Here is a 12,500-nt window from a genome sequence, read left to right on the forward strand (position 1 = left end):
CAATGCGTGAGATGAAGTTAAAAGCTTCAACACTACCTTCTTAAAAAAATAATGCGTTAAAAATGCTGCTAACTATTTCCAAGAAATGTTAATGGGAATCGATGACATGACGACCCCAGCATCCGAACATGTTAATTCCATTAGTTCTCTCAGTCTGAATGTAATGTGAGTAATGTATTATCTCTCGTGCATTATTTTTCGCTGCCACAAAAGGCAGCGATGAAAATTCATTGGCAAACAATGTGTGTTAATCCGAACTTCCAATCGGATTTTGACATTGTACAGTTCTTTTACTAATGTCACTGAACTCTGCTCATACATTTGATATCAGTACAGTGAAGGTTCTCTGTCAAGTCCATTGTCTATTCATGAAGGCAATAAAATCATGATAGTCTACTTCATGAATTGCTGATAGATGGTAAATGCGCACTTTCTTTCAGCTTATGATCATTGGGTCCGAGCACAGCCGATTCTCGTTTGATTTTAAATCTGACAAAGGCAGTAAATCGTTTCATTTCATTACAATAATATGAAAACCAGAAGCAGTATAATTAATGTACGATATGAATGAAAAATTATTTTAATACATCGCAGCAATATCCTATAATAACGTAGGTTTGGAGGGATGGTAAACATGAGAATAAAATTCGTTCAAACAAATGGCAACTATAACCAGGGTTTGTGATCCGCAATGTTATTGGCTTAAATACATTAGCAGCAGTTTCTTCAAATAGCATAGCTTAGCTAAATACGTAAACATAAGTAAAACGCCATCTTTTTATGCTTAAGAGTTATTGACGTTTTCTTGTGTGGTTATGTTGACAGCGCCATCCATTCCAGTTTACCAGAAATAATTAAAAGTGGCAATTTTCATATATATGGCTTATTACTACTCGAGAATTCATATTAAAATATACTACAATTCGTAACCTAATATGCAAGTCTGACGTGTATTCAAATTAGTCAATTGGAGCTTTTAAGTTGCATATCATCATCAACGAAAATTATATTTTAAAGCCTTATTTATTCCCAGTTTGATATAAATGGCTTATTACCAAAGGATTTTATTAAATTACACTAAAATTCGTAACCTAATTTCCAGGTATGAGGTATATTCAAATTAGTCAATTATAATATTTAGTTGCATAATATCAACGAATATGATATTTTAAAACCTTATTTATTCCCAGTTTGATATAAATGGCTTATTAGTAAAGCATTGTAATAAATTATAATAAAATTCGTAACCTAATTTGCAGGTATGATGTATATTCAAATTAATCAATTGTAATATCTAGTTGCATATCATCATCAACGAATATATTCTAAAGCCTTATTTATACCCAGTTTGATATAAATGGCTTAACGCTAAAGAATGTCACTAAATTATACTGAAATTCGTAACCTAATTTTCAGGTAGGTATGACGTTTATTAAAACTAGTCATTGAAACATTTAGTTGCATATTATCATCAACGAATATATTCTAAAGCCTTAGTTTATACCCAGTTTGATATAAATGGCTTAACGCTAAAGAATGTCACTAAATTATACTGAAATTCGTAACCTAATTTTCAGGTAGGTATGACGTTTATTAAAACTAGTCAATTGAAACATTTAGTTGCATATCATCATCAACGAAAATGGTATTTTAACGTCTTATGTACTCCCAGCTTCGTCATCCCACGATTTCTTCGCAGTAAAAAATGCTGATGCGTTTTCTGCTTATAATATAGGCTCTCCGATTCACGCGCTAGTGAGTGATATTTCTCATGTTGTGGGAGTTCGATGCAATCACCTATATACGAGCAATTGCAGCTCTTTTTTTTCACTTCCCTAGCTGCTCTTTTGGCCGGCATTTGGGCCAGATAGCAGGACCGCTTTCTGAAATGAAGGAATGCAGCCTCCACGGGCAGTTGCCTTTATTGGAAGCAGTTCCACTCTTCCTTTTTATCACTGGAACCTGAACAGAGAGAGAGAGAGAGAGAGAGAGAGAGAGAGAGAGAGAGAGAGAGAGAGAGAGCGCTTGCAGAACGTTCGCTAAAGATTGTTGTTCACAGCCAGTTGATGTTGGCAGGAGAATATCGGGAAAGGTTCGGTCACAAGAAATCCCCCCCTGTTACTTTCTGGTAAGAATTGTATATCAGGTGCTAGAATTCGTTCATAAAGTTCTGCCAAAATCATTTGGTTCTACTCAGAAGAACTTAAACGTCTAGCATTGTTTGTTTTTCGTCGAATTTCTGCCATATTCAGCCAAGAGTAGTAGTTGGATACGCATTTTGCTCGCGTCAAAAACGTACATTGAATGGTGCCTATTCAGAACAAGGGGAAATACCGTGAACTACATAACTTAGAATCAATCTATGTCTTGATTTGCCTAATTAGGCTAAACTATGTGTGATAAAAATGCGCATCGTTTTATAACACTGACCGCCGAAATTTACGATTTAGTTTTTCAATGTGGTAGAAATAGCGTCTAATTTTCGTTCATTAATATTTTCGATTTGTTATTGTACTGTGTCCTATATAGGACATTCCCTCTAATTATGTATATTATATATATATATATATATATATATATATATGATTATATATATATATATATATTATATATATATACACATATACATATTATACATATACATATACACACACAATATACTATATATATATATGTACATACATTATACATATACATATACATATACACACACTACTATATATATACATATATATATATATATATATATATATATATATATATATATATATATAATATATATATTAATTATATAATAGATATAATATATATATATAATTACATATGTATGTATGTACATGTACATTCATATTCCTTTATTTACTTATGTATATATACATTATTTATACACGTATATATATATATATATATATATAATATATATATATATATATCTATAGTATATATATATATATATATATATATATATAATATATATATATATACGTGTGTGTGTGTATGCAAATGTGTATTGTATATATATCTATTTTTATAATATATGCGTGTATCTATATATGTACATGAGCATGTATTCCTCCTCCAGTCATCTTTGACATTCATTCCATCGCAGATTCACGAACAGCAAATTTTCAGCTCACTCCCCCCCATCCCACCCCCCTCCCTCAATCAACATTTTTGTTGTTCACGATGCTTCAGACTTGATAACCCAACATTGAGTGTCTCCTCAAAATTGAAAGATTTCCCACTTTTACATTAACGACTTTGGAGGCCCTCAGATATTTTGGTCGTTTGCCAAGCCTGCGTTTGTAGGGTGGAGAGAGAGAGAGAGAGAGAGAGAGAGAGAGAGAGAGAGAGAGAGAGAGAGAGAGAGAGAGAAACTTGAAATGTTCACATCAGCGACATATCTATCAGAACTATGGGATACAAGGTCAAATATTCAAATATGAAGAATATATCATTATAGAATTAGTCGACAAAGTACAAAGACTAACATCAAGAATAGTTTGATTGGATTTCTAAAATAATGACCTACTTAATATTGAGGAAAAATTTTGCTTTAAACTGCGAAAGCTTGACACTGAATAAAAAAAAAAAATACAGAACATATATAAAAGAGAATAATAATGGAATTTCAAACTACATATATGCATATACACACACCCATATATTATTAGTCTTTAGCGTAAAAACCCTATTGTATATAGCACTGAATTCTGAACGACTGTAAACACTGTCATAAGTATAATATGCCTATGCGCAAGCGAGTGTCTGTCACTACATTCGTGCTTGTATACACGCTAGTGTTGTGTTCTCACGAGAATGTTTGCTTGATTTGCAACCAAATCCACCGTTGCAAAGGAGCTGGACCAAATGAAATCCTAAACTATTAAAGTATATGAATGACATTTCAATTCACTCGCGCTTGCATGTCTAAGCAAACCATCCATCAGCACAAAGAGGGCAGTTAAATCGCTCCTGTTAAATGGGACGAGCTTCCTCCCGAAGCAGCAACGGGACTTAATTCAGCTTAACTGGAGGTGTCTGGCAACCTTGCAAGTCCCTGATGATTAGTTGGCTATTTGCTTATTATTGATGACGCAGATAGAGCAAGACATTATCTGCTGATGGGTACTGGACCTCCTCTTGGATTTTATTAGGGAACCTCGTTGGTCGAAGGGGCTTGGTAAAGTAAAGCTATGTTTTTAGAGAGAGAGAGAGAAGAGAGAGAGAGAGAGAGAGAGAGAGAGAGAGAAGAGCCTATAGTCCTTGTAAAATTGCAAAGTTGATCACTTCGCAAAAGTCTATATCTTAATTCCAGAGAATGATTGAAGATGTATTTGATAGTCGAATCAATGAGTAATAACAGAGCTTACGAATAAAACATTTACAAGTATCTTTTATATTGTTTAGAATAATATTTGAGTAATGATATCCTGCAAGAAAGGCAAAAGTGATTTAGAACTATCAAGAAAAAATTAATTTCATCAATATCATTGAAGATATTTATACGTAAGTATCCTATCATTGATAAACAACATATTATGCATGTTTATGTGAGCTTTCTGACAGGCAAGAAAATCTCATAAAAGTTTATGAGTCTCCTCCTCAGCAATGCGTCGGGGAGTGCCTGTGCTAATCACATCATCCATCAACAAAGGCAATATTAGAGCAAGTGCCCCGAGTTACAATTGCTTTCACACCCTCCAGAGGCAGTAAATTAACTATTAAACCGTGAAGCATTTCAAGGTGGAAGTCGAGTCTCTCTCTCTCTCTCTCTCTCTCTCTCTCTCTCTCACCCTTATTCCCTTCTCCCCTTCCCCCTCAATTCTCTCTCTCTCTCTCTCTCTCTCTCTCTCTCTCTCCTCCCAGTCTCTCATATTTCTCAATTTCTCTCTCTCTCTCTCTTTCTTTTCCCAATTCTGTCACTCACCCCAGTCTCTCACTATTCCTCAATTTCTCTCCCTTTCTCTCTCGCTCTCTCTCCTCCCAGTCTCTCTCTCTCTCTCTCTCTCTCTCTCTCTCTCTCTCTCTCTCTCTTTCCTTCTCTCTCTCTTTCTTTCTCTGTCTCTGTCTGTCTGTCTCTGTGTCTGTCTGTCTGTCTGTCTGTCTGTCTCTCTCTCTCTCTAATGGCCATGTTTATTTGCTTAACCCTCTCTTGAACGTCAATTAGGAATTCAATTAGGGACCTGTGCGGATGAAAGTGACAAGTAATAAATGTATCAAGTGTTTTTTTTTGTGTTTTCAGATGACCTGATGTATTTCAGGGTATTAAAATTGATAACGGTGATTTATCACAGAAAGGAAGGAGTCCGTTTGGTTGCACGTTTAACCAGTAGCTTCTTCCTGAGCTAGTCATGTATACTGAACGCACTACTTGACTCTTTCAGATTCGGTCATAAACATGTCGGATGATAAGGATTTCTTTATACCGATCTTTTATATAGCTATGATATACATATATATATATATATATAATATAGTATATAGAATATATATATATATATATATATATATATACTATATAGTATATATTATATATAATATCTATATATATATATATATATATTAATATTATATAGTATATATATATATATATTATATATATATATATATATAATATATATATTATATATATATTATATATATATACTCTATATATATATACTATAGTATATACTATTAGATATATATATATATATATATATATATTATATATAGAATATATATATATATTATATATATTATAAATATATATATCTATATAATTATATATATATATATAATGATCCGAATGAAATATGAAACTTCTCAAGCTCTTGGGTAGACACCAAGCTTGTAAATCCAAAACCCGAATGACTTTGAACTGACTTTACTGTAAACACTTCAACAAATGGACATTCACTCGGGTACATTCAGAGAGATATAAACTCGCGCAGTCCCGTCTACGAGACTCTGGAATTCACCTCATAGAGAATAAGTATAAAGCGAAACAATATAAATAGTGGGAAAGTGGAAGAAGAGTCATTGCATTTCTCCTGAATTCCTGATGTCATCCCTGTGTTGCCGAGATTAATAGAAGGTATGAGAGGCATGAGGAGGACAAGAAGGGTTAGGGGGGCTAGGGATATGGGGATATGAATTAGAGAGAGAGAGAGAGAGAGAGAGAGAGAGAGAGAGAGACACGTGATCACAAGTGTTCACAAGAGATTTAATTCTGCCTAGATGTGTTAGGGCAATAAAGAGTTTATTGGAATCCGAGAGAGAGAGAGAGAGAGAGAGACAGAGAGAGAGAGAGAAGTGGTGGTAGGATAATAATTCGGGAAAGTAATATTAGAGTATTTTTGAAGTAAAGAAACAACTCTCATTAGAAAATTGAAGAAGTTTCTTTCTCGTCTCAAACATTACCAAAAATTATTAGTGCTTTCAATTGGTATTTTTGTAAATTAAATCATCTGTAAGAACTTTAATACTCAACTCACATAGAAAAACTGGTTCGTATAGAAGTATATTTATGTAAGAAATTAAGGATAATTATGAGTTCGAACACATTATAAAACCCCATAAAAACGAAAACGTATTTTCCTTTATAGGTCTTTTTTTTTCAGCCATCATATAATAGTCTCCACCTTCATATCTCCGAACTTCTTTTAACCCGACAACCAGAAAGGGAAAAATGCCAAAAAACGCCATCTACCGGGAAGTTAGCGTGAACCTTTAACATTCTTGATCTCGGAGACAATGTCGTAATTTCGTTTCAGCTCGAAACTTTCGAAATTATAATCCTGACTTAGGCGGTGGAACTCTGTCGCGACCACTTGAAAAAGGATGCCGGGTCCTTAAAGAAGGCAGAATAGTGACAGGAAAATTCTAAAGATAGAGAGAACCTAATATTTAGGCTTTGAGATGTTTACTAAGAAGAGAGATGAGAACAGGATTGATGTGACTGAGATGAGGATGTTGAGATGGCAATGTGGACTTGCTAGAAAGGATAAAATTAGGAACGAATATGTTAGAGGCAGTCTCAAAATAGCACCAGCTCCAACGTGAGGGAAAGTAGAGTGAGATGGTATGGACATATAAAGAGACGAGAGGAAGACCACCCGATAAGGAAGATGATGGAGATGGGACTACCAGGTGGGAGAAGGTTAGATAGGCCATAATTGCGATGGATTGACTGTGTGAAGAGAGGTATGAGGGACTTGGGATTGAGTGAGGAGGATGCACTGGACCGCGGGAGATGGAAGTGTGTTGAAGAACCATTACAGCGACCCCAAATAGGGACAAGCTTGTAAAGAAAGATGTTTACTAAGATATCTCTAGGAATAAAAAGGCACGTGAATGTTTTTCAAGGGAAAACAAAAACCCTTGCTTTACTTAAAATAAACCTGTTTGTGTTTTTATTAAAAACATTATAATACTTGCCATACTGAGTACATTCAGTATGATTTGCTCTGTATCATCGCAAGAGGTAATGTCTCATGATTCTCAAGGAAAATGATCAGCCCTTAGTTTCACTCAAAAGAATTCTGTTGATGTATTGGTTAATAAAGCATGATAATACTCATTATACAGACACTCTCCACTTACGCACCGTGAACATAAATTAGATCTGTACTTTACTGTATTATCATAACTTGCTTAATGTATTTAGGTTTTGAATATCATTCGCATCAATAAATTACTATATAAAATACAGTACAGTACTATAGTAAACTCACATCAACCGTGCATTTGATGTATAGGCTAGTCCCTTACGACACTCCCGATTGGCTGTTGATAAGCCAATCACAGGGCTGGGAACTCTCAGTCTCTCTCGAGAGAGTTCACATAGATAGCATGTATGTTTCACCTCTCCTGAGGGATACTTTTGAAAGACGTATCCCTCAGAAGATGTGGAACATAGATCCTACCCATGTGAACTCTCTCGAGAGAAACAGTTTCCAGCCCTGTGATTGGCTTATCAACAGCCAAACAGGAGCGTCGTAAGGGACTGGCCTAGACATCAAATGCACGGTTGATGTGAATCTATAGTAACGTGTTTTAGTATGAAAAAGCAAATAGTATTGTACGTATTGATTTAAGTATATCAAGTTGGACTTGAACAACTCTAGATACGAACACCTGTTCGTTACGTAAATCATTCGTTAAGTAGAGGAACGTCTGTACTACGTCACGAATACAATCACTGTGCTTCGCTTTGTCTAATCCAGAAAAATAACGTCTTACATAAACGCCAGGACTGCATATATCGTAAAAATTCTGCATAATTTCTCGGAACTCTCAGGTTTTTTTTTTTTTATTAGTCTGCACTGCCGAGCCGAAATTACGGAAGCTTTGTAATTACAAGGCATCAAGTTGAATAGCAATGTTTATATGGCTCAGTCTTAGGAACATATTAAAACTTCAATGATAAGTCTACCTTATATAAAAGAAAGGTTTTGGGACTTTGCAGTGTTTCAAGTAGGGAATTAAAAAAAAATTGACTGCAATATATAAAAACTAATATTAACCCCATACTAAATGGATTTTTTAATAATATGAACATTCAAAAGAAGATTGACTACAATATATAAAGATTAACATTAAACCTATGTACTAAATGGATTTTTTAATAATACGAAGGTACAAGGACAGGCAGTTTTTATTTTCAAGAACATCTTTTCAATATTAAATCCTTTGGAAATGAAACGTGAAAAACATATATTGTATAAAAATGAGGTACTCGGTACGCAATTTCCCCTTAATACGATGAAGGAAAGTAGGTGAAAGAAAAATGTAAATTTTGTCCTTGAATTTCCATACTTGCAATAAAAATAACTTTGGCAGAGTATGACGAGTTTTTTAAATGCAAATGATGAAAGACCAGCTCAATTTGTGTTCTGATGGCAACGAGAGAGAGAGAGAGAGAGAGAGAGAGAGGAGAGAGAGAGAGAGAGCTTATGCTCCTACAGTCCCTTGTATGAATAAAAGAAATTCTAGATAACTTCTATTTTATTTGACTTCCTATAAAACCTACTATTCTGCTCCTATATTGATAGCTTTATTTTCCTACTAGTAATAAAACGAAAAACACCATTGCCAAGGATAATATCTTTATTCCTCTTTTAAAAAGGCTTTATGAATGTTCTTCCCACATCCCTTTTAGTGATGAACTTTATTTTTCCCCCCCGGGCACGATTATTACCTTCCTTTATTGGATGATCGGTGAGGATTTTTCTGAGCTTCTCTCATATGGGATCAAATTAATCTCAAAAGAGGTTCTGATTAAGGTATATCCCGCGACACTGAAAACGTACGTAGTAGTACAATGATTCCTATTGGTGGACACATATTCCGAAGAATATTTCCTCTGAAAGTAACTCATGAAAAGATTCTCCTCTTTGACAACCTTTTATCTTCATAGTCTAATTATCATTATTTTCTGCATAACTAAACCAATTTTGCAAGAAATTAAGATTAACTCGGATATCAGGAGGAGCTATTCTCCTGTCCCATGTCTACCATTAATCTATTTTTGCCTCTGAAGCTTCCGTTAGCTAAGAGGAGATTTCATTTCCATAGAGATGACTCGGCCTTAAAAAGAATTTTTCCATAATGACGAGAACAGGCTTCCGAGAAAATGTCTTGGAAGGTAAGGAAAAATCCACGGGACTTTTCCATCTCAAAGTTTTACTCTGGAAAGAGTAAAACAAGGAAAGATACGATTACCGTAAAACAAACGGTGTCCCTTGCAGCGGTATCAATGTTTAGAAAGCTTATTATTATAAAAGAAAAATCTCGGTTTTATGTTAGCAATATTATCCATGAAATTTAACCGCAAGAATAAAAAAAAGATGGATGGACAATTAGTAACATAAACAAGAGAGAGAGAGAGAGAGAGAGAGAGAGAGAGAGAGAGAGAGAGAGAGAGAGATAATAAATATAGAAGTCTTTTCAAAGCATCCGGTGCATTAACGTTTTTTTTATTTACTGATTTCTGCAGAACTGAACTATTTATACGGTGTTATTAAATTGGAAACCAAATTCCTATAACAGATATACATTAGGCGAGAACAGCAAACGTATTTGAAATTTCATCGATATGTAATTTGAGTATTTTTAGCCATTTTTTCCCAATAATTTATTCATAAAAAAAATTAAAACAGTATTTGTGTAATTATGCAAACAAGTGTAATTAGGTAACTACGTTGAATATTTCATATTAACATGAAACAAAAAATGAGAGATGTAACCGAGATTAGGTAAATATGCTAATGATGTCCTAATTATCACGAAATAAAAAAAGTGACACTGAATAATTGAGTATAATATAACAATCACACTGGTGAAGATTTATGACCCAAGATTACCCAAACAACTATTGTACCTCTTTCTCCTTCACTCAGCCTAACACGCATCCTATATACTTGATCTCTGTGCCACCAAATAAAGGATGACAAAACACACAGGCAAGAAGATTATAGCCTTCCCCGTAAGGCTGTCACTATAAAGAATTTAATTTCATCCGAAAACAAAGATTAAGGACCAACCTTCTGGTCACAAGTGACTCTGTCGATACAGACTGAGGCTACATAATGGCTCTTTTGGAATTGAGCCTTTTCTCATCTGGGTAATATCCCCTTTTATCGCTTAGCGTGACATCCTCCGTGATGTCATAAGTTTCTTTTGGTTTCTATATAGGTGCTCAGATGACCACGTACTTATTTATTTATATATTTTGGGTGAAATATGGACACAAAGATGGATCAAGGTCTTCGCTTATGGTGGACGAGAAGAGAGCTTTTCGTGAAAAATGTATTCTCATGGCTTACGAGTTTGTCAAGAGCTGATATACAAAAAAAGGTGTTATTTTTCAATGTCTGTCCATTGAATTGGTTGACTTCTATTGTGCCATTGCTTTTCGTGCTAGAAAATGAATTTGACTATATTCTCTTCCATCAGACAGTGCCATACAAGCATATATTACATTCACCCGGAACACACAGGCATCTATATATATAAATATATACTGTTACATCTACATCCTAGAATTTATCGGTAACAGATAGTGCATCAAACCTGGCTACAAAATAATCAAATTTTATTATCTGGTGTCCTCTTCAACATCTTTCCACCTTAATATCCTACCAATCTCATATCCTAACAGGAGAGATCCCGTAAAATCCACCTGCGCTCAGGATCGAATCTTCTTGAAGATTTATCGAAGGAATTCCTCCTCCTTCAGATCTGCTATGAGAGAGCACCTGCGTCTTATTGACCAAGGTTTCACAAATCGGAAGGAAAATGTCTCTTATGGAAGGTTTACGGAAGGGTGATTTGGGAGCGTCTTGGAGCCTGTTTGTATAAGGTCTGTATACATACATACATACATACACACACACCACACACACACACACACACACACACACATATATATTATATATATATATATATATATATATATATATATATATATATTATATATGTATATATTCTTTTTATTTTCTCATCTCATCGTTCTTCATTGATGTCGTCGAAAGGAATATAAACACTCCACATTAAATCATAACGATGTCCGATAAAGGGTTAGTTAAACAAATTTTTAAAAATAACCACAAGGAATGAAGGACGTATTTTAGAAGATTATAAATTGTAAATATCTATTAGGAGTGCCTACGCCCAAAATTTTCCCTTTTTAAGCGATTAGGGCCCCCATGCCCAACCCCAACCCCCCCTCCCCACAAACAGCTAAAAACTCTGGCACTTAACCTTTAAAACAAAAATTTCTTTCATTATCATACGTTTTTCCAGGAAGACTTTGGGGAAATCACTAATGGTTGTTGTTCACCTGAGGAGAATTCCTGCTAACTTTTTCCACTCCAATTCTAAGCGGAATGAGCTGAAAATAATGTATGTTCAAAAATTTTTGTGTGGATAAGATTTGGAGTTGAGATGAGAGAGAGAGAGATGAATAGGAGAGAGAGGAGATCAGAGAGAGAGAGAGAGAGAGAATCACTTCCTACTTTTATTATTTTTCCTAAGTCGCGCATACACACAAATATACTTGAGTATATATATATGTATGTGTATATACGTATATACATATATCTGTGTCTATACAGGTATATATGAATAAATATATATAAATATATATATATATATATATATATCTATATATATATATATATATATATATATATATATATATAATACATATATATATCTCCATATATATATATATATATATATATATATATATATATATATATATATATATATATATATATATATATATATATATATGTATATATAATATATATATATATATATATATATATATAGTATATATATAATATATATATATATATTATATATATATATATATATATATATATATATATATATATATATATATATATATATATATATATATATATATATATATATATATATATATATATATATATATGACAAGTAATTATGTCGTTCCAAAAGATGGTTTGTGTGAGCCGAAAGTCGTT

General features: G+C 33.6%; 1 protein-coding gene across 1 annotated transcript in view; it reads left to right on the forward strand.

Moving 5' to 3' along the window:
- The first annotated feature begins 7,063 nt into the window (after positions 1–7,063).
- LOC135222136 (basic proline-rich protein-like) overlaps positions 7,064–12,500 on the forward strand; it is a 118,720-nt gene continuing 113,283 nt past the window's right edge. Inside the window, exon 1 of the mRNA XM_064260304.1 lies at positions 7,064–7,134. Coding sequence (XP_064116374.1) covers positions 7,064–7,134 — 71 coding nt within the window. The remainder of the gene's footprint in view (positions 7,135–12,500) is intronic.

The sequence above is a fragment of the Macrobrachium nipponense genome, chromosome 3, assembly GCF_015104395.2.
Source record: "Macrobrachium nipponense isolate FS-2020 chromosome 3, ASM1510439v2, whole genome shotgun sequence".
NCBI classification, from domain to species: Eukaryota; Metazoa; Arthropoda; class Malacostraca; order Decapoda; family Palaemonidae; genus Macrobrachium; species Macrobrachium nipponense.